General features: G+C 45.9%; 1 protein-coding gene across 1 annotated transcript in view; it reads left to right on the top strand.

The window, feature by feature from the left end:
• Positions 1-283: 283 nt before the first annotated feature.
• Positions 284-23,131, top strand: part of LOC140403573 (erlin-1-like) — a 40,159-nt gene continuing 17,311 nt past the window's right edge. Inside the window, exons 1-6 of the mRNA XM_072491631.1 lie at positions 284-361; positions 13,831-13,953; positions 14,827-14,908; positions 19,129-19,175; positions 20,864-20,925; positions 22,789-22,914. Coding sequence (XP_072347732.1) covers positions 13,838-13,953; positions 14,827-14,908; positions 19,129-19,175; positions 20,864-20,925; positions 22,789-22,914 — 433 coding nt within the window. The 5' untranslated portion in view covers positions 284-361; positions 13,831-13,837. The remainder of the gene's footprint in view (positions 362-13,830; positions 13,954-14,826; positions 14,909-19,128; positions 19,176-20,863; positions 20,926-22,788; positions 22,915-23,131) is intronic.

Here is a 23,131-nt window from a genome sequence, read left to right as displayed (position 1 = left end):
TCCTTTTCATAGTTTCCTCTCCTGTGCAACATGCATTCGCACCTATGAAAGACGATTATAAAAACACATTTAGTTTCTGACACCTGGAAGTGTCGGACTACTGAAAGTAATGAGATTATTAAAAATCACAAAGGCTGTGTGGTTGTTGAGAGAAAATGAATCAGTTCTTCCAAAGGACTTCCAAAGTTCGGACTGGCTGAGTGAGTGTGTGAAATATCTGTCGGCAGAGCAGTTAAAGGGGACGCGGGGACATCCCCTTTAAGGCGGGGGGTCACTCGGTGACCCGGCAGTGAAGGAACTGGCTGCGGGTAAGGGCGGGGGAAAGCGGGAGTTGTTGTTGTGTCGGCGGCAGGAGCGGGTGGTGAGTACGGGCGCCCGGGGATCGAGCAGGGCTCCGGATGTGAGGGGTTCGGTCCCCGGACCTCCCTCCCTCTTTCAACTTTTGTATAAAATAAACCGCGTTTTATTATTTTTTCAGACTGGGTTGTCACCCCCCTCCCCACCATTTTAAGCTGCAACTCTTTAACATTCCCACCCATTGACTTGCATGTCAAACCATGTTTAAACGTTTCCTGTTTCTGTCCAAACTGCAAAAACCCTCGTCATTGCGCCCCTGTGCCCACCCTGCCCCTGCCCTGTGCCCACCCTGCCCTGTGCCCACCCTGCCCTGTGCCCACCCTGCCCTGTGCCCACCCTGCCCTGTGCCCACCCTGCCCTGTGCCCACCCTGCCCTGTGCCCACCCTGCCCTGTGCCCACCCTGCCCTGTGCCCACCCTGCCCTGTGCCCACCCTGCCCTGTGCCCACCCTGCCCTGTGCCCACCCTGCCCTGTGCCCACCCTGCCCTGTGCCCACCCTGCCCTGTGCCCACCCTGCCCTGTGCCCACCCTGCCCTGTGCCCACCCTGCCCTGTGCCCACCCTGCCCTGTGCCCACCCTGCCCTGTGCCCACCCTGCCCTGTGCCCACCCTGCCCTGTGCCCACCCTGCCCTGTGCCCACCCTGCCCTGTGCCCACCCTGCCCTGTGCCCACCCTGCCCTGTGCCCACCCTGCCCTGTGCCCACCCTGCCCTGTGCCCACCCTGCCCTGTGCCCACCCTGCCCTGTGCCCACCCTGCCCTGTGCCCACCCTGCCCTGTGCCCACCCTGCCCTGTGCCCACCCTGCCCTGTGCCCACCCTGCCCTGTGCCCACCCTGCCCTGTGCCCACCCTGCCCTGTGCCCACCCTGCCCTGTGCCCACCCTGCCCTGTGCCCACCCTGCCCTGTGCCCACCCCGCCCTGCGCCCACCCCGCCCTGCGCCCACCCCGCCCCTGCGCCCACCCCGCCCTGCGCCCACCCCGCCCTGCGCCCACCCCGCCCTGCGCCCACCCCGCCCTGAGCCCACCCCGCCCTGAGCCCACCCTGCCCTGTGCCCACCCTGCCCTGTGCCCACCCTGCCCTGTGCCCACCCTGCCCTGTGCCCACCCTGCCCTGTGCCCACCCTGCCCTGTGCCCACCCTGCCCCTGCCCTGTGCCCACCCTGCCCTGTGCCCACCCTGCCCTGTGCCCACCCTGCCCTGTGCCCACCCTGCCCTGTGCCCACCCTGCCCTGTGCCCACCCTGCCCTGTGCCCACCCTGCCCTGTGCCCACCCTGCCCTGTGCCCACCCTGCCCTGTGCCCACCCTGCCCTGTGCCCACCCTGCCCTGTGCCCACCCTGCCCTGTGCCCACCCTGCCCTGTGCCCACCCCGCCCTGTGCCCACCCCGCCCTGTGCCCACCCCGCCCTGTGCCCACCCCGCCCTGTGCCCACCCTGTCCCTGCCCTGTGCCCACCCTGTCCCCGCCCTGTGCCCACCCTGTCCCCGCCCTGTGCCCGCCCTGTCCCCGCCCTGTGCCCGCCCTGTGCCCGCCCTGTCCCCGCCCTGTGCCCGCCCTGTCCCCGCCCTGTCCCCGCCCTGTCCCCGCCCTGTCCCCGCCCTGTCCCCGCCCTGTGCCCGCCCTGTCCCCGCCCTGTGCCCGCCCCTGCCCTGTGCCCACCCCTGCCCTGTGCCCACCCCTGCCCTGTGCCCACCCCTGCCCTGTGCCCAACCCCTGCCCTGTGCCCAACCCCTGCCCTGTGCCCACCCCCTGCCCTTGTGCCCACCCCACTGCTCTGTGCCCGTGTTCCCAGCCAGATTCCTCCCTCCACACTCTGCTCCCCAGACCAGCTCCAGAACCCTTGATCCATATCTTGCCCAGTCAGCTCTCCTGGGTTTGCTGACCCCACCCCTTGCCTGCTAATTGAGCACAAGGGATTTTTAAATCATGATCTCTTTTCTCAATCTCAGCAGGCCCTTCCTGTGCCTGGTTGGTGCAGTTTTATCCAGTTCTGAGTTTGTGTGGCTCCTCTTGTTGTAGCTTGTGTCCTAGGTTATCTCTCTGCCGCAACCCCCCCCAAGCTTTATTGCTTTTGCTAATCCTCTTATATCAATGCTTTAGTCACCTCCAATGCTTGTTGTCAGCTGTTTTGAGTTATGAATACAAGTCTGCCCACTGTTAAAATGTTCTTGTCTTCTTTCTTGGGCTAACTTTGATGTTTTGATGTGCTGCTAATTGCCAAGACACAAACAGCAAGTGAGTGTTTGCCACTTGAAAGATTTGGACAATTAAAATTCCAGATGCAAGTACGTGGCTTATGCAAAAATATGACGGAATACATTGGCTAATGAGATTGTTCATAGAGCTTCAAACTGACTTTACAGGGCTGATGGTGCATGCTTGGGAGGCAAGTTAATTATCATTTGAGAGCTCCTGAACCTGACCACCTGACTTTTCCTTTTCTACACTATTTATAATCTTGTATGTCTCCTATAAAATCCCTCTTGCCTATCTACTTTCCGGGTATAAAAAATCCTAAATTCTCCTTGGCTGAGAATTGTTGAGACTTGTGCATTGTCTCCAGGGCATAAATGATTCAGTGACAGAACTGGGCACTGTTCTTCTAATGTACTCTGACCAGACCACTGTAAAGTTCAATCAAATTTCCTGATTTATTCTACTGTCTTGGCTGAATAGTTCAGTGGATATAAAAGATCCCACAGTGCTATTTTTCCTAGACAATATTGAAACCTCAACTTCTTGGTGATGTTGGTCATTTTCACTTTTTGGGGGGATCTTGCTGAAGGCTAGTTGACTGGGTTATCCTATATTAGTGTGACTGCACTTCCAGAAGTATTTTTTTGGTTTGTACAGTGCTATATACCTGCAAGTTCTCTTTTCGTTTGATGTTCTATTGGCACTCTGCCATTTTGCACATGATGTACAAAGGTCTTTCTTCTGCTTCATCTTTTGCTATTTCAACCAGTCAAGCTATGTGGGTGTTTTCCACTGAAGTGTTGAACTTCACATATACCTCTATAAAGTTTAATCTGCCTTTGTTCTGTCCACTTAGCTATTTAATTAGTTAATTCTGTAATTTGAGCTGCCATTTTCTAGTACGCTAACCCTCTCGGTTTGGTATCAGCTGCAAATTTGATTGATTTGCATTTGAGTGTCTGATTTCAAGCCATTCTGCAATAGAAACTAGGCTGAACCGAAGGCATTTGGAAGCTGGGAACAAGTATAGAATCAAAGACATTCGTTTGTTAGTACAGAATTTGGGGTATCACTGAAAAGAGAGACCTGTCAAAGCGTTTTGTGTTACTCATCAGGGCGCTTGCAAAAGTACCAGGGTAAGGGGAAACAATTGTGCTGTATGAGAAGGGAATGCTGATTGATGGAGGCGGTGTACCACTATAAGGAGAGGCAATGGCGTAGTGGTATTGTTGCTGGGCTGTAATGCAGAGACCCAGGGTGATGCTCTGGGGACCTGGCTTTGAATTCCACCACAGCAGATGGTGAACTTTGAATTCAGAAAATCTGGGATTAATTCTTTTTGTTAAAAAAATTCCAGAATTAAAAGTCTAATGATGATTGTGAAACCATTGTTGATTGTTGTTTAAAAACTCAATATAAGGAAATCTGCCATCCTTAATTTGGTCTACAGACCCACCGCAAAAGCCCTTTGAAATGGCCCAGCCACTCTGTTCAAGGGCAATTAGGAATGGACAATAAAGTCAATGCCACGAATAAAAAAAGATTGATGGTGACTGACCAATAGCTGCCAAGTATTGTTTGAAATTTCAGCCAGGCAGTTTGACCCTGATTGGCCAAGACAAGGAATGAATCAGCAAATTCTGTTCAGCTGAAACAGGTACATGTTTATTCTGTCTGCAGCTTCCAGTACATGAAAATGCACCACGCTGCAAGCCCAACTGACTACCTCAAATGGTTGTTATCATAATTCTTAGCACTGAGGACTATTTAGAAAATGGTGTCCAATTGCTAATGTTGGACACTACGTTTTGAGTTTTGCAAGCACGGGCTGGCTGGGAACCGTCTGTACCTTGTCCATTGCGAATAGCATCTGGGACATGCTGCTTGATACGATCTGCCTACATACAGCCGACATAGGCACTGGCACTGAAATTCATAACCATGTTACTCCATTATATGCGAGGCAGAGTGTCTTTTTGGTTTGACGGCAGCATCCTGTTGGTGGAAATTGCCGCTGCATCGTAACAGCATGGAACAACCAGCCACACCTGTCGCTCAAATCTCTGAGTTACCTTGCCCTTTCTGGATAATTTGAGGTAGACTGGGCACTTTTCAGGCCAAAGTCTTCAGCCTGTTCATGGGTTTGTGTGATATACAGCATGATGATCTGATCAGGGTATTCAATATCCCTCAGGAGGATGCCTTTGATGTGCCCTACTTCAGCATGAAGCTTGCATGGTGAGCAAATGTTCGAGCCCTATTCATGTCAATAAGACCAATCTTCCAGCATGTGGAACTGTAAAAATCCCACTGAGTAAATTGACTAGTGAAGATAGGCTTGTGGTAGAGAGCTCCTGGCAGATTCCTCAACCGGTAAGCTGAAGTTCATGTGACTGTTCTATTTCACCGTGGGATCTTAAAAGAAGTAGCTGCAGGGATGGTGGATATATTGGTTGTAATTTTCCAAAAATCCTTGGATTCTGGAGAAATACCAGAGGAATAGAAAACTGCCAATGTGACACACCTGTTCAAAAATTGGGTAACTGTAGGTAGACTAGCCTAACATCTATTGTGAGAAAAATGTTGGAATCCATTATTAAGCAAGTTATAACATCACATTTGGAAAATCATAATCTTTTTAAAAATAAATTTAGAATACCCAATTCATTTTTTCCAATTAAGGGGCAATTTAGCATGGCCAATCCATCTGCCCTGCACATCTTTGGGTTGTGGGGGCGAAACCCACGCAAACACGGGGAGAATGTGCAAACTCCACACAGACAGTGACCCAGAGCCAGGATCGAACTTGGGATGTCGGTGCCGTGAGGCAGCTGTGCTAACCACTGCGCCACCGTGCTGCCCAGAAAATCATAATCTAATCAATCAGAGTCAGCATGGCTTCAGGGAAGGGAAATAGCATCTGACTAATTTATTAGAAATTTTTGAGGAAGTTTTAACCAGACGGGAACTAGTAGATGTGATATATTTGGACTTGCAAAAGGCATTCGAAAACATACCTCACAAACGGTTAAGTCTTAAGATAAAGAGCCCATGGTGTTAGAGGTGGCATATTGGCATGGATAGAGAATTAGCTAATGGAAAGGAAATAGTGAGTCGGAATAAGGTTTTTTTTTCAGGGTGGTATAGGATTCCGCAGGGATCAGTGCTGGGACCACAACTGTTACAATTATATATGAGTGACCGGAGGAAGGAGGCAAATGTACTGTAGCCAGATTTGTAGACTAGACAAAGATAGATGGAATGGCAAGTTGCAAGAGGGATTCAAACAGTTTGGAAAGAGATATTGATAGGTTAAGTGAGTGGGCAAAAATTTGGAAAATGGAATATAATGTGGGCAAAATGTGAAGTTCATTTTGGAAGGGAAAACTATTATTTAAATAGAGGTAAACCTCAAAGCTGCAACACCGGGATTTGGGGATACTTGTGCACGAAACACAAAGCTCGCAGCAGGTAACCGAGAAGGCTAATGGAATTTTAAGGAGGTTGTATAAGAGTAGGGAAGTCTTGTTGAAACTGTACAAGGTGCTGGTGAGACCACATCTGGAATACTGAGAGCAGTTTTAGTCCCCTCATTTAAGGAAAGATATTATTTAATTGGAGGCGGTTCAGAGAAGGTGCACTAGGATGATATGGAGGGATGATCTTATGAACAAAGGTTAAACAGATTGGGACTCTACTCATTGGAATTCAGAAGAATGAGAGGTGATCTCATTGAAACATATTGGATTCTTAACGGGCTTGACAGGGTAAATGCTGAGAGGATGTTTCCCTCCTGGGAGAGTCTTGGACCAGAGGGCATAGTCTCAGAATAAAGGGGTGCCCATTTCAGACTGCGATGCAGAGGAATATCTTCTCTGAGGGTTGCGAATCTTTGGAACTCCTTGTAGCAAAGCTGTGCGGGTGTATTTAAGGGAATCGAGCATTACAGGGAAAGCACAGGAAAGTGGACGTGAAGAATGGTGGATCAGCCATGATCCTATTGAATGGCGGAGCAGGCTCAAGGGAGAGAACGGCCTACTCCTGTTCCAATCTCTAATGGCCTAAATGTGAATTTAAGTTCAGGGTTCAGCCCGTTAAGACATGTAAGGAAATTAGTATGTTGAAGTTGTTAGATGTTATTACTGGGCTGCTAATGCGGAGAAGGTGTTGGGATGTGTGGGGACCCGGTGTCTCCCTGGGTGCGTATGGAGTCTGGGTTATGTAGAGGGTCCAGTTTGGGGGCACTGGTGACGGTCTCACTTCCATTTGCGCAGACAAAGTACTCCTCAAACCCGGTTGTTGTCTCCACTTTAAAAATATGGAGGCAACATTTTGTGCTGGGGTCAGTGTCCAGGCTTGTCCCTATTTGTGTTAACCACCCGTTTGAGCTGGCATGGTTAGATGTTACGTTTGGGGTGTGGAAGGGGCTGGAGAGAGGGTGTGATCTATTTCTGGAGGGGCAGTTTGCTAGCCTGGAATAATTGAAAGAGAAATCTAGGTTCCTCTAGATATGAAATTTTGTTAGACGGAATGTTCCTGGCCTTTCCGATGGTGCCACCATCTTCCTTGCTGGAGAGGATCCTTTCCTGTTCGGGGTCCGTAGGGGGTAATCATCCGGCATATAAGGACAGATTTTCGGGGAGGATTCTGTCTCGGTAAATGGGAGGAGGAGCTGGGGTCTATATAGGAGAGAGGTGTGGAGTGAGGCCCTTCGTTGGGTAAATGCCATGACCCAACTCATGGTCGTGTTCAGGGTGCACCTTACTAAAGCCCGAATGAGTCCTTTCTTTGTGGGGTTGAGGATAGGTGTGAATGCTGCTCGAGGGGGCCTGCTAATCACACACACGTTCTGGTCCTGTCCCAACCATGTGGGTTTTTGGACCTCCTTTCCTTAGCACCATGTCGGTGATCCTGAACATTGAGCTGGAGCCCTGTCCTTTAGAGGCTATGTTTGAGGGCTCGGATGTACTGGTGTGGGGGCAGATGTCCTTGCCTTCGCATTGTTGGTTGCTCTGAAGTGAATCCTGTTGTGTTTGAGCTTGGCGATGCCTCCCAGTGCCTCGGCGTGGCTGGGGGACTTCATGGCGCTTTTACACCTCAAAAAGTCAAATACACTGTGAGGGGGTCAATTGAAGGGTTCAACCAGAGATGGCAACCATTTAGACGGTTTCAAGGAATTGGTCACCTGTTAGCCACCAGAGAGGTGGGAGGGAGTACTTTGCGAGGGTAGGGGTTTGCGTTTAATATCTTTTTAACTTGCAGTTACTGTTTTTTATTTTTGCATAAAATGACAAAAGCTTAATAAAAATATATTTTTTAAAAGGTTGTTAGTTAGGCTCCATTTAAACTAAATTTGTGGTGAGTGTCTGGTGTTGAGATTCAGAAACCTTAAGCTCCAATTAAGCTCATTGGACCAGCTGTGGAAGATCAACACTAAACCAGTTAAACTTCTGGACAACCAGATAGGAGGCTGAAATTCCGCCACTCCTGTCAGTGACGGTTCAAAGATAAGCAATCCAACATCTAGACTTGGAGGGTAATCTGTTTTTGCATTTGAGTTATGTCAACTATTGGCACATGGCTTTCCTGCAGTCACATCATTGGAGGAAAATGGTTTGGTCCTTTGTGGACCTTGTTTAATAATAATAATCTTTATTAGTGTCACAAGTAGGCTTACATTAATATTACAATGATGTTACTGTGAAAATCTCCTAGTCGCCACACTCTGGCACCTGTTTAATGCGCTAAAGGAGAGAGGGAGCAAAAGATGGTACGACTGGAGGAGAACAACACCTGGCGATTGACTTAGTGTCATAATTCTGAGAGCAGGAAGGTAATGACTGAGCTAGATTCATGTTGGAATGCAGAAATGTAGCTAACGCAGGATGATGGGATGGGATGGCTGGGCTTGAGGGCAATCGTAGCATATTCATACATGCCCATACTTGTTGACAATGCTTAAGTGGGAATGAGAGCAGGCTAATGTATTGAAGTTCTGTGTCCTCTGTGCTTGAGGAGCCAGCGGAAGCCGTGTCTGATACTTGGTTCTTGGGACTTTCAGAGCTCTAGCTTTTGTTGAACAATTTGGTGATGTCATCAGATAATTTATTCTATTCTGCAGGAGGGACGTGGCAATGTTTAAAGATATGGGAACCGTGAGAGAGTGACCAGTACTAGAAAACAAAGTAGCTTAAAACTGGATTCTCCGCCAGCGGGAGCCCTTTTTCCGGCAGCCCGGGGTTTCCTGATGGCGTGGGGCTGCGCCACAATGGGAAACCCCATTGACCGGCTGGGGTAACGGAGCATCCTGCCGGCGGGGTGAAATAGAAATGTGGCGCGGCCCCTTGAATTCTATTAGAGAGGAAATGAAAACCCTAAAGTGGAATTGAAAATGTGGATCACAATATGCTGAACATACTAAAGGGTTTACACACATTGCTGTTGCAATGATGTCAGAATCTGATCGATACAATACCTAAACTATGGAAATGAAAGCCCAGCATCTGGTGAAGATGCCAGTGGTCAAACCTGGAGAAGAACAAGGTGTGCAGCATTCACTTGATTTGACTTTTGGACAGTTCCTGTGGCCAGAATTTTGCCAAGCCAGTTTACTCCGCTGTGCCACAGAACATAGATTACAGGGACTGTAGCTCCACAATGTATGGGGCCTATGGCATTTGCCATATGTAAAGTGTATCCTCTGACCAAAGAAATTGTGATGTGAAACTCCTGTTTTGACTTGTCACAAGACAATAGTGACCTGGAATGCATTATGATGGGTACTACCTGTAAGAGACTCATTATTTTAAAATAATCATCTCTACTCAATTGACAATTCCCCACATATTCTCTGTCAATACTTGCATACATCTTTGTTCCCAGAATTATTACTTTTTAAATGTATTTTATTCCAAGATACAAAAACATAAATAAATCAGAGAACATTCTCCACACCTCACAGTTCAGTTTGTGCAAATGTTTCCCCCTTTTCACCCCCCCCCCCCCATGACAAATAATTCCTCAAACATGGTCATGAACAGTTCCTACTATGTCTCAAAGCCCTCCATGATCTCCTCAATTTGAACTTAACCAGCCGAAGAAAGTCATACAAGTCCCCCAGCCAGGCTGCCACCTGTGACATTGTCAACAGCCATTCCAACAGAATCCTTCACTGGGCAACGAGAGGCAAAGGCCACACCATCGGCCTTCCTCCCCTCTATCTGCTCCGGCATTTCCGATACCCCAAAAATCACCCCCATAGGTACCGGCACAGCCTCTGCCCCCACAATCTTCGATAACATCCCAAATACCCCCTCCCACTATCTCTCCAACTTCTCGGATCCCCAGAAGATAGGTGCATGATTTGCTGGTCCTCACCTGCACTTTTCACACTAGTCCGCCATCCCCTGGAAGAACCCACTCATCCTCTTTCAAATCATATGCGCCCTGTGCACCATCTTAAACTGAATCAAGCTCAACCTCGCACACAAGATCGAATTCACCCTACACATTGCCTCACTTCACACTCTCCATCCTCCCCCCCCCCCCCCCCCCCCCCCCCCCCCCCCCCCCCCGTTTCTCCTTAATCCTCACCACCTGCGCTTCCCTGCTCCCCCAGCCACCTGTACATATCCCCAATCCTCCCTTTCCACATCCGGGAGCAGCAGCTGCTCCAATATGGTATACTCTGGCAGCTTGGGAAACCTTCTCCATTCCTTCCGCGCAAAGTAACTCACTTGCATATACCTGAGCTTGCTTCCCTTCGGAAGCTCCACCCTCTCCCGCAGCTCTTCCAGACTTTCAAACTTCTCCACCATATATAAATCCCTTGCCCTCCCCAGCCCCACCTCCTATACATGCCATCTGCCTATCCCGGCTTAAACCCATGGTTCCCACACAGCAGTGTTGGTACCGACGTCCCCTCCATCTTAAAGTGCCTCAACTGGTTCATCACCATAATTGTGGACTGTACCACTGGGCTCTCCGTGTACCTCTTCGGTGTCAGCGGGAGCGCTACCATCACCATGGCCCCGGACCCCCTACAGGACTCCTCCTCCATCCTAACCCATTCTAGCCCCTCTCCTTCCCACCACCGCCTCACCATCTCTGCATTCTCCGCCCAATAGTAGTGCAACAGAACCCTCACTTAGAATTACTTTTAACATTGCTTGCTTCAAATTGACCCTTTGGAGACAACACTAGCCTATATGATTTTGATCAAATCAAAAATGGTTGATATTGTATTGGAAAATTAATACATTGTACGCTGATCTATTTCCCTACACGGTTTTGTAAGCACCTCTCTGACTTGGAGAAATTGTACCGTGCTTTTTGCCTGTAATACTTGGATTCTTTCTATTTTGTTTAACTTCTGATGTCAACAGTTTAATTCATGAATGATATCCGACATGACCAAGAGTTGTGAACTGATGATGGAAGACATAGAACTCCATTTTTACAATATTAAAAGCAGTGTGTGTGTTGTAAGTAAGTTGGTGTATTAGGGTGATTAAAAGGGCATTGGCGATCGTGGATCTCCGTTTGATTGGTCCGTAATTATGTTTGGCAAAGTAATAGTGGTTTGCCAATGTCTTCTTGCTGTTCGGCTGACCAGGAAACTTTCTCACCGACATCAGGAGTATCGGAAGGATTTACAGGCTGACAACCAACCTGTTTGACCATGTTAAGCGCATTGCTTGCATGTCCATCAAGTCCGGAAGTGGGACTTGAATCTGGAGCCCCTGGCCCAGACGTAGGGACGCTACCCACTACACTACAAGACATTCCTATTAAGAATGCCTGATTTGATTGAGTTGATGCTCTGTCTGGAGCTGCTTCTTGATTGTGGAAAGCAATATGTTTAAAAGGGCATACATTATGATTATATAAATGATGTTTGGATTAAGATCACGCATTAGACACTGTATCTGAACTATTTTTAAATGATAGGAAAAGTAATGTTTACTGCTACGGGTGCGGTTTGTGCTGTGTTTATTCAACCAGTTCAGCATTTAATAAACCAGTCAAGCCACCTTGTCCGAAGTAGATTTTGCTTAAGTTACTGAGTAACTTGCTGGTAATTTTTTACTGCCGTAGAATCTTTTTTCTTTATTGCTCTCCTTTTATAATGCACGCACGTTTGACAGCAAATATTGCATTCTTGTGCTTTGGTGAAGATTAAGAAACCAGGAAGTTGAGTTTGAAATTGACTATGTGTAATTGGCCTATTAAGAACAGCTTTGGGTTTTGAAAGTAGAGCTGATTCGGAAAAGAAAAGGGTGGAAGTTTAACTTGGCAAGTTTAAATCTTTGCAGATGCCTTTTGGTATGATAGTCTCAACAATGTTGATGCTGCCAAGAAATTGAAAGCGGTTCAAAAAATGTCCCGGTATTGAAATTGGGTAGAAGTTTAGTTTCTCGGTGATTAAACATAAGATTCTGCTGCTTTTAATTTGCTTTGTTAAAGGTACTAAGTAAGTGCGCATAACTGCCATTTTATAAATAATTTTCTAAACATTTTACAAACTGATCAAATGTCAAAATTCAACTTGAGCCACTGTGTTTCAAACTTTTTTTTTCTGGCGACCCATGTTTAAAGAATGGCTAACTCTCGTGACCCACACCACATTCACAAAGGATTCTCTCTAGTTACTTTTTAAAATGTTACACTCATTGTCGGCACTTCTGTATTATTGTACTGTGAAATTGCAAACTGAGCTGCTGTTTCACCTTAAAAGAACTGTTGCACCCTGATACCATGCTAAAGGGTGTAACTCCGTATTATTCTCTGTCTTCACACCCATTGTTAGCATATGGAGATTTGCCTGCAAGCGCTGGAAAGGTTAACAGGCTCAATATTGCACGGTTTTAACAAAGTCATGTTCACCTCGGATAGGAAATTAAACTCTAAACTTCAGAAACAGGAGCCCTAATGGCTGAACTAAACAACGTCAGACAGCATGTCACTGGACACCTGTCGGCACTGTTTCCCAGTAAAATATATAACAGACTTAAAATATGCTTTTTAAAAAAAAACAATGCTGGGCACAATTTAACTGACCGATATGCAAAACGTGCAGACACATTCCGTTCCATACACTTGCAACATTTCACCGGCTCCTGTATACATGAGTGTAGTTTAGTCACCAGCCAATGCCATCCTTGGCAAACAGTTGAAGTCCTGATAAAGGTAGATGCAAAAGTCCTGTTCAGGCACCAATTCAGCTGATGGAGTCCATGTAGACAGAAGGCAGAGACGGATGCTCGGGGACGAATACCTGGGAAGATTGGGTGGATAATAATCTTTATTGTCACAAGTAGGCTTGCATTAACACTGCAGTGAAGTTACTGTGAAAAGCCCCTAGTCACCACATTCCGGCACCTGTTCGGATACACTGAGGGAGAATTCAGAATGTCCAAATTACCTAATAGCACGTCTTTTGGGACTTGTGGGAGGGAACCGGAGCACCCGGAGGAAACCCACGCAGACACGGGGAGAACATGCAGACTCCACACAGATAGTGACCCAAGCCTGGAATCGAACCTGGGACCCTGACGCTATGAAGCAACAGTGCTAACCACCGTGCTGCCCGGATAGTGGCTGGGAGGTGATGAACAAACCAAGTGTTCTTGAAGGACAAGAGCCTCATTGTGGAGAAACAATTCGGAGTTGGAACGAGTGGACAGAGGTGCTTGTAGGGAGGGAGGGGGCTGTTTGTTCAGATTAACGGAGAGAATGATAAAAGACGCACTGGGTTTGTTAGTGACACAAACTCACAAAATAATACAGATCCTGGCGCTGAACAGTAACAGGATCTGCCACCCAAAGAGAATTTTACAGGTCTCTGACTGCAAACTGCCCAACTACACTCTGGCGTCTGGCCCAGAGAGCCAAAAAGTCCACAGCGCCGGCTTCTACATCAGCCTCATGTGGTCATACACTGTACTGCAGTGAGAATTTACCTTGAGCAAAAATGGAAAAACATGGTCAGCCGATCTTTGGGATAATTTTTGGTGACCTTTTGGTGACCCATTCTACCCCATCCCACGACCCATCCACAGGTTGCGATCCCCACTTTGTAAATCACCTATCTTCAGCTTTTCCAATATTGCAAAGTTGTGGTATAAAATTACTTATCCAGCACATGATCATTTCTGAATTTTCCATGCGTTTATCTTTGGAGAAGTAAATGCTAACTTGTCCATCAGGTTATAATTGTGAAATATTTGTTTCAGTATATCCCTGCTTCATTATCTGCTATTCCATCTCCTTCCTTGCAGATAAGGTATGATGACCATGACTCATGTTGGAGCAGTTGTGGCTGCTATAACTGGAGTGGTAGCTTTCTTCCTTTACTCTTCCATACACAAGATTGAAGAGGGGCACCTCGGCATTTACTACAGGTATTAAATTGTTGGAGTGGAAGCAGATTTGAGGGTATGGTGAATAGAGATTCAAAAATGTAAGAAGACCAACTTATCTAAATTTGCTATGCTATTTACTGTGTCGAGTTTGCACATTCTCCCCCTGTCTGCGTGGGTTTCCGCCCACAGTTCAAAGATGTGCAAGTTAGGTGGATTTGCCTTGAACTCTCTTTCTAACTGCACTGTGGGTGTTCCTACAACACATGGACTTTAGTGGTCACACCGCCATCTTGGGGTAAGAAATGCTGGCCGAGTCAGCAACGCCCACATCTCATTGAAGTGGATGATCAGCCATGATCGTATTGAAGGATGAAGCAGGCTCGATGGGGTGAATGGCTTACTCCAGCTCTTACATTCTTTCCTATCAGCCACAATACTGGATTAACTCTCCTGTTCACAATAATGGCATTGCATCTTATACATCACCGTAAAAGGGAAGAATGGACCTCTTTTTAACATCTGATCTGAAAAACAGCATCCATGATAGTGTCCCCCTCCCTCAGTACTACATCAGAGGGTCAATCTTGATTGTTGTGCACCAGTCCTGGAGTGGTATTTGAACCTGCAACTTTGACTTTGGTGAGAGTGCTACCAACTGAGGCACAGCTGACACATCATATCCTGAATGTAAGATGAGAGGCCTGGAATGTAAGATGTGGAGCATAGACCTGTTGAGCCAACTGGCATGTTTCTGTACTGTGAATTCTTTCCAATTTCTCCAGATTCAGTATATAATTTAACTGAAATGTAGGCAACAACCTGTTGTATGTTGCATCAATATTGCTTGTGATACCACTTTGTGTGTGACGCTGTTTTAATTTTGGTAAATGTACTTAATTATTTTTCTTTTAGAGGTGGTGCTTTGTTGGCCAGTCCAAGTTCACCAGGATACCACATTATGGTACCATTTATTACACACTTCAGATCTGTTCAGGTTAGCAATCTTTATTCAAATTGCCAATAGGTGCAGGGTGGGATGCAAATGTCTGATTCACGTTCCATGATAACTTTGGGAGTTGTATTGCTGTTGTGATTTTCTGCAATGCTCTGTTCCTATATCCTTTGATTGGTTTCCCACTGCCCTCTTGTGGGTGTGTCACCTTGCTGTCAAGCCACTGGCTGTTTCATTCCTCTGTCGATTCCCGCCATTGGGATTCCGACTCTGTCGCTCCCAAACCATTCTATGGTCCCATACAGCAAATTTATCCCATTTACACTTGGAGATTCAAGAAGTCTTGAATACTACAATTAATGAGCATGCTGAGATGACTGAAAAAGAGAGATGCAATTTATGTGAAACACAAACCTGATTATTATGACCTTGTAGTTTTCCTGCGTATTTTGTCAATTAAATTTGTACAGGTAGGTTTAGCCTGTTTGCAGTGTTTTAAAGCTGTGATCTTTCTGCCTACAAAGGAAACAGCAGGGAACAGGGGGAAAATGAGATTTAATTTAAACCCAGGTGATATGTCAATCCATTCACTTGGCACAATAAAACAATGTTTTCAGTTCATGTAAAAGTTGCTCATAGAAACTAGTCTAGCACTAAGCATAGGAAAAGTGCTGGAGTAATCTATATAAAAACTAGTCTAGCACGAAGCATGGGAAAGGTGCTGGAGTTATCCATATAGAAACTAGTCTAGCAGTTAGCAGAGGAAAGGTGCTGGAGGTATCCCTATAGAAACTAGTCGAGCAGTTAGCATAGGAAAGATGCTGGAGTTATCCCTATAGAAACTAGTCTAGCAGTTAGCATAGGGAAGGTGCTGGAGTTATCCATATAGAAACTAGTCTAGCAGTTAGCATAGGGAAGGTGCTGGAGTTATCCATATAGAAACTAGTCAGTTAGCATAGAATAGGTGCTAAGAGTTATCCACATAGAAACTAGTCTAGCAATAAGGTGCTGGAGTAGAAACTAGTCGAGCAGTTGGCATAGGAAAGGTGCTGGAGTTATCCACATAGAAACTAGTCTAGCAATAAGCATAGGAAAGGTGCTGGAGTTATCCTCTATAGAAACTAGTCTAGCAGTTAGCATAGGAAAGGTGTTGGAGTTGTCCATGTAGAAACTAGTCTAGCAGTTAGCATAGGGAAGGTGCTGGAGTTATCCATATAGAAACTTGTCTAGCAGTTAGCAGAGGAAAGGTACTGGTGGTATGCCTATAGAAACTAGTCTAGCAGTTAGCATAGGGAAGGTGCTGGAGGTATCCATATAGAAACTAGTCTAGCAGTTCGCATAGGGAAGGTGCTGGAGTTATCCATATAGAAACTTGTCTAGCAGTTAGCAGAGGAAAGGTACTGGTGGTATGCCTATAGAAACTAGTCTAGCAGTTAGCATAGGGAAGGTGCTGGAGGTATCCATATAGAAACTAGTCTAGCAGTTCGCATAGGGAAGGTGCTGGAGTTATCATAGAAACTAGTCGGTTAGCATCGGAAAGGTGCTGGAATTCCCTATATAGAAACTAGTCTAGCAGTTAGCATAGGGAAGGTGCTGGAGTCATCCATATAGAAAGTAGTCAGTTAGCATAGAATAGGTGCTAAGAGTTATCCATATAGAAAGTAGTCTAGCAGTAAGGTGCTGGAGTAGAAACTAGTCGAGCAGTTAGCATAGGAACAGTGCTGGAGTTTAGCATAGGAAAGGTGCTGGAGTTATCATAAACTAGTCTAGCAGTTAGCATAGGAAAGGTGCTAAGAGTTATCCATGTAGAAACTAGTCGAGCAGTAAGGTGCTGGAGTAGAAACTAGTCGAGCAGTTAGCATAGGAATGGTGCTGGAGTTCAGCATGGGAAAGGTGCTGGGGTTATCATAAACTAGTCTAGCAGTTAGCATAGGAAAGGTGCTAAGAGTTATCCATGTAGAAACTAGTCGAGCAGTAAGGTGCTGGAGTAGAAACTAGTCGAGCAGTTAGCATAGGAATGGTGCTGGAGTTCAGCATAGGAAAGGTGCTGGAGTTATCATAAACTAGTCTAGCAGTTAGCATAGGAAAGGTGCTAAGAGTTATCCATGTAGAAACTAGTCTAGCAGTAAGGTGCTGGAGTAGAAACTAGTCGAGCAGGTAGCATAGGAACGGTGCTGGAGTTTTGCATAGGAAAGGTGCTGGAGTTATCCACATAGAAACTAGTCGAGTAGTAAGCATAGGAAAGGTGCTGGAGTTATCCATATAGAAACTAGTCTAGCAGTAAGGTGCTGGAGTTGAAACTAGTCTTGCACGAAGCATAGGAAAGGTGCTGGAGTTATCCATATAGAAACTAGTCTAGCAGTTGGCATAGGAAAGGTGCTGGAGTTATCCATATAGAAACTAGTCTAGCACTAAGCATAGGAAAGGTGCTGGAGGTATCCATATAGAAACTAGTCTAGCAGTTCGCATAGGGAAGGTGCTGGAGGTATCATAGAAACTAGTCGGTTAGCATCGGAAAGATGCTGGAATTCCCTATATAGAAACTAGTCTAGCAGTTAGCATAGGAAAGGTGCTAAGAGTTATCCATATAGAAAGTAGTCTAGCAGTAAGGTGCTGGAGTAGAAACTAGTCGAGCAGTTAGCATAGGAACGGTGCTGGAGTTTAGCATAGGAAAGGTGCTGGAGTTATCATAAACTAGTCTAGCAGTTAGCATAGGAAAGGTGCTAAGAGTTATCCATGTAGAAACTAGTCGAGCAGTAAGGTGCTGGAGTAGAAACTAGTCGAGCAGTTAGCATAGGAAAGGTGCTGGAGTTACCATCTATAGAAACTAGTCTAGCAGTTAGCATAGGAAAGGTACTGGAGGTATCCCTATAGAAACTAGTCGAGCAGTTAGCATAGGGAAGGTGCTTGAGTTATCCACATAGAAACTAGTCGAGCAGTTGGCGTAGGAAAGGTGCTTGGAGTTATTCATATAGAAACTAGTCTAGCAGTTAGCATAGGGAAGGTGCTGGTGTTATCCATATAGAAAGTAGTCAGTTAGCATAGAATAGGTGCTATGAGTTATCCATATAGAAACTAGTCTAGCAGTAAGGTGCTGGAGTAGAAACTAGTCGAGCAGTTAGCATAGGAAAGGTGCTGGAGTTATCCACATAGAAACTAGTCTAGCAGTTAGCATAGGGAAGGTGCTGGTGTTATCCATATAGAAAGTAGTCAGTTAGCATAGAATAGGTGCTAAGAGTTATCCATGTAGAAACTAGTCTAGCAGTAAGGTGCTGGAGTAGAAACTAGTCGAGCAGTTAGCATAGGAAAGGTGCTGGAGTTATCCACATAGAAACTAGTCGAGCAGTTAGCATAGGAACGGTGCTGGAGTTATCATAAACTAGTCTAGCAGTTAGCATAGGAAAGGTGCTAAGAGTTATCCATGTAGAAACTAGTCCAGCAGTAAGGTGCTGGAGTAGAAACTAGCCGAGCAGTTAGCATAGGAACAGTGCTGGAGTTTAGCGTAGGAAAGGTGCTGGAGTTATCATAAATTAATCTAGCAGTTAGCATAGGAAAGGTGCTAAGAGTTATCCATGTAGAAACTAGTCTAGCAGTAAGGTGCTGGAGTAGAAACTAGCCGAGCAGTTAGCATAGGAACAGTGCTGGAGTTTAGCATAGGAAAGGTGCTGGAGTTATCATAAATTAATCTAGCAGTTAGCATAGGAAAGGTGCTAAGAGTTATCCATGTAGAAACTAGTCTAGCAGTAAGGTGCTGGAGTAGAAACTAGTCGAGCAGTTAGCATAGGAAAGGTGCTGGAGTTATCCACATAGAAACCCGTCTAGCAGTTGGCATAGGAAAGGTGTTGGAGTTGTCCATATAGAAACTAGTCTTGCAGTAAGCATAGGAAAGGTGTTGGAGTTGTCCAGATAGAAACTAGTCTAGCAGTAAGCATAGGAAAGGTGCTGGAGTTATCTATATAGAAACTCGTCTAGCACTAAGTATAGGAAAGGTGTTGGAGTTGTCCATGTAGAAACTAGTCTAGCAGTTGGCATAGGAAAGGTGCTGGAGTTATCCATGTAGAAACTAGTCTGGCAGTTGACATAGGAAAAGTACTAGAGTTATCCATATAGAAATGAGTCTAGCAGTAAGCAAAGGAAAGATGCTGCACAAAGAAATGTGCCTTGCGTTGTTGCCCACTGAGAGATGTATTTTCTTCAGCTCAATACATGAATTGTAAAGTGAACAGTGGATATTTTTACAACATTTCTTTGTTTTGTTTTAGACTACTTTGCAAACAGATGAAGTGAAAAATGTGCCTTGTGGGACAAGGTATGTTACATGTTGGTGGAGTCTTTTTGTGACTACTGTACAATGAACTGGGAATGGTTCTTGCATTTACTAAATTCTTTCATCGACAATTGAGTTTTAATTAAGGTTATATTTCCTGGGCATCTTATTCATATTTTTGATTTGTTCATTGACTGCAATTGTAATAATCACTTTGGAGAAAACATTTCTGACCGTGAGGAACTTGCGGTGCACATTCATATTTGATTAAGAGGCGAGATTAGTGATCTGCATTGCACAAGTTGGGGAGACTTTTACCAGATTTTCCTTTGCATTGTTTGTTTTGTCTGGAAACAGTTTTTACTGTAATTTGCAGCTTAAGTGCATGAGGTTTCTCAGGTGTGAATAACAGACTTGTTTTTCCCTATGTGCAGTCATGTAGCATAGAACATAGCCATTGTGTCTGCATCGACCCTCTGTTGACCATTCCCCCTTCCTATCCCTGTAACCCCATAAGGTAGCATTGAATGATTCACGCAGTTTACTTGGGATTTAACGTAATTTTAAGTGGCTTAGCTTTGCCGGAACCAGTAACTCCATCAAGTTCTACCAATTTGCCAATTAAAAATACAGTGAATATAGTTTTATTTTCAAGTGGTAGAGAGATGAATAATATGGACATATTAAACGGATTGCAGCTGTGCCTGTGTCCTAAGCATGCTACCCAGGTAGTGTATTGAGAAATATGGGGCGAAATTCTCCCCCAACGGCGGGATGCCCGCCGACTGGCGCCAAAGCAGACGGGCATCGCGCCGGCAAAAAGGTGCGGAAGTCTCCGCATCTTTGGCGGCCTAGCCCCAACATTGAGGGGCTAGGCCGACGCCGGAGGGATTTCCGCCCCGCCAGCTGGCGGAAATGGCGTTTGTTGCCCCGCCAGCTGGCGCGGAAATGCGGCGCATGCGCGGGAGCGTCAGCGGCCGCTGTCAGTTTCCCAGCGCATGCGCGGGAGCGTCAGCGGCCGCTGTCAGTTTCCCGCGCATGCGCAGTGGGGAGAGTCACTTCCGCCTCCGCCATGGTGGAGGCCGTGGCGGAGGCGGAAGGGAAAGAGTGCCCCCACGGCACAGGCCCGCCCGCGGATCGGTGGGCCCCGATCGCGGGACAGGCCACCGTGGGGGCACCCCCGGGGTCAGATCGCCCCGCGCCCCCCCCCCCCCAGGACCCCGGAGCCCGCCCGCGCCGCCTGGTCCCACCGGTAAATACCAGGTTTGATTTACGCCGGCGGGACAGGCAATTCCTGGGCGGGACTTCGGCCCATCCGGGCCGGAGAATCCAGCGGGGGGTCCCGCCAACCGGCGCGGCCGGATTCCCGCCCCCGCCCAATCTCCGGGAGCGGAGACTTCGGCGGGGGCGGGGGCGGGATTCACGGCGACTAACGGCCATTCTCCGACCCGGCGGGGGGTCGGAGAATGACGCCCATGATCTCTACCTTGTTTATTACTGCAACTAATCAAGCAAGCAGGTAGAACTGGATTTGATGTAATGAACCATGATGGATTTGCCCTCTGTGGTTTACCTTGTGAGATCTTCAAGCAGATGCTTTTTGAAAATGTATATTTTGTGACACTGGGTTGACAAAAGTCTTTTTTAGTTATATAGTTTGCAGACTATAACTTGGAGACTATTGATGGCTGAGCTGGTTCTTAACAACATTTTTGCTTTTTTCCTTGCAGTGGCGGTGTCATGATCTATTTCGACAGAATAGAGGTGGTAAACAGCCTTGCTCCAAGTGCAGGTCAGCATTTGGTGAGCCCTGTAGTTTTTGAGATTCGGCCACAATGGTTAATTCTGGATTCTTGCTTTAATAGAGCCTGTTTCCTTGTTACAATGAGTAACAACATTAAGGCACAACCAGTTATCTAGGACAAGTTATTTCACAAGAACGTAAGATACTGGAGCAAGAATAAGACCCTTCGCCTTTCAAGCCCGCTCTGCCATTCAGTACGATGATGGATGACCTACCTCGTTGTTGTTTTCTCTGTCTTTTTAATACACTCAATGACGAGCACCTACAATCCTTTCGAGAATTTCAAAGATTCACAACCCTCAAGAGTGAAAACAGATATTTGTCTTCATCCTAAATGGCTGCCTGCTAATTCTGAAACCCTAGTTCGAGACTCTCCAGCCAGGCAAACATCCTCTCGGCATCTAATGTGCCAAACCCCAAATTGAGTGATTAATAAATTGAATTGCTGCCCATAATTTTTTTAAATGAGACTTCAACATAAAATGCCATGGCCTTGCCCCCCCCCCCAAAAAAATATTTTAAAGTAAGTAACAGGGCTTCATAATATTTTGTTGCATTCTCCATTTTTGGTGTATACATGGTTCTAAAGTGACAAGTTTTAGTAGTAAACTGGTGGTGCGTTTGGTGAGATGATGTTGAAGTGCATGCTGGGAAATCACCCTGAATCTGATGTGTGTGTGAGAAATCCTGTGACAAATGTGGGAACTTTTCCATTCCGACAATGCTACAGTCCCATTCATTAATTAAAGGGATTATGCAGGAGAAAAATAATCTCTTAAAGCCAACAGAGGAGCTACTGTAATCATGGGCAGTATGATTACATATTGTAGCACATTTGCTTCACAGCTCCAGGGTCCCAGGTTCGATTCCCAGCTTGGGTCACTGTGGGGAGTCTGCACGTTCTCCCTGTGTCTGCGTGGGTTTCCTTCGGTGCTCCGGTTTCCTCCCACAAATCCCGAAAGACGTGCTATTAGGTAATTTGGACACTCTGAATTCTCTCTGTGTACCTGAACAGGCGCCAGAATGTGTCGACTAGAGGCCTTTCACTAACTTCATTGCAGTGTTAATGTAAGCGTACTTGTGACAATAAAGATGATTATATCCCCAAGGGGACGAGGATATTTCCACTGTTTTATATCCAGTGCTACAATATATAAAGCCAGATTCTGATTTGTCGTTTTATGGCATTTTCTATCTTTCCCACCACCTTTTATAAAGATTTATTAATTAATACCCTTAGATTCATTTCTGCGCTCTTTATTTCCTAAAATGTACTACAATTTACTAAAGTAAATTTGCTTTATTCAGTGTTGAGAGAAAAAGTTTAAGCCATAAATTCCTACTTGCTGCGTTACTTAGTAGCGATTTACAGGATAATGCAAACAGTTTTAGTACAAAAAGCAACTTTGAGTTATCAAGTACAAACTGCACTTCACATTTGCATGTGTTGAACTGCATCTGCCAGCAATATCGGCTCTGCAAAAAGCAAAATACTATAGATGCTGGAAATTTGAGCTAATAACAGAAAATGCTGGAAATTCTTGGTAGGTGTCTGGCAGCATCTGTGGAAAGAGTAACTGACTTATCATTTCAGGTCTGTTGTGATTGGAAAAAGTCTCCGAACCGGAATATACACTCCTGTTTGCTTCTCCGCAGAGCTAATCTGTTTTGTGCCCTCCTGTGTTAAACCTTACAGTTTGTCATTACCCCCTATTTTGATAAATTTCTATATCATTCCTCTTGTACTCTTGTCTCTGAATGATTTGGATGTAGATATGTGGACTTCATGTTTCTAATCTGCAAAATCAGGATTATTGAATTAATGTAAAATTAAAATGTATCTCCCTTCAGTGTATGATATTGCTAAGAACTACACCGCTGACTATGATAAGACATTGATTTTCAACAAAATTCATCATGAGTTGAACCAGTTTTGCAGTGTGCACACCTTACAGGAGGTCTACATTGAAAATTTTGGTAAGGCTTATTAAGCTTAATTTCAAGAGACCTTTAATTGTAGGTTGCTATTTGCTTGTGAAGCATTATTTTAATCATTGTTCTGTTTACTGACATATGGACATATGTGCTCTTCAACGTAGTACTGGACAGGTATCCAAAGTGCTTGGGGCCGAGTATGTATAAGTTTTTAGTTTCGGAATTTCGGATAAGGGTTGCTCAACCTATTGTAATATAT

Source organism: Scyliorhinus torazame, chromosome 28, assembly GCF_047496885.1.
Source record: "Scyliorhinus torazame isolate Kashiwa2021f chromosome 28, sScyTor2.1, whole genome shotgun sequence".
In the NCBI taxonomy this organism is placed as follows: Eukaryota; Metazoa; Chordata; class Chondrichthyes; order Carcharhiniformes; family Scyliorhinidae; genus Scyliorhinus; species Scyliorhinus torazame.
This window is presented reverse-complemented; position numbering and strand designations above follow the sequence as displayed.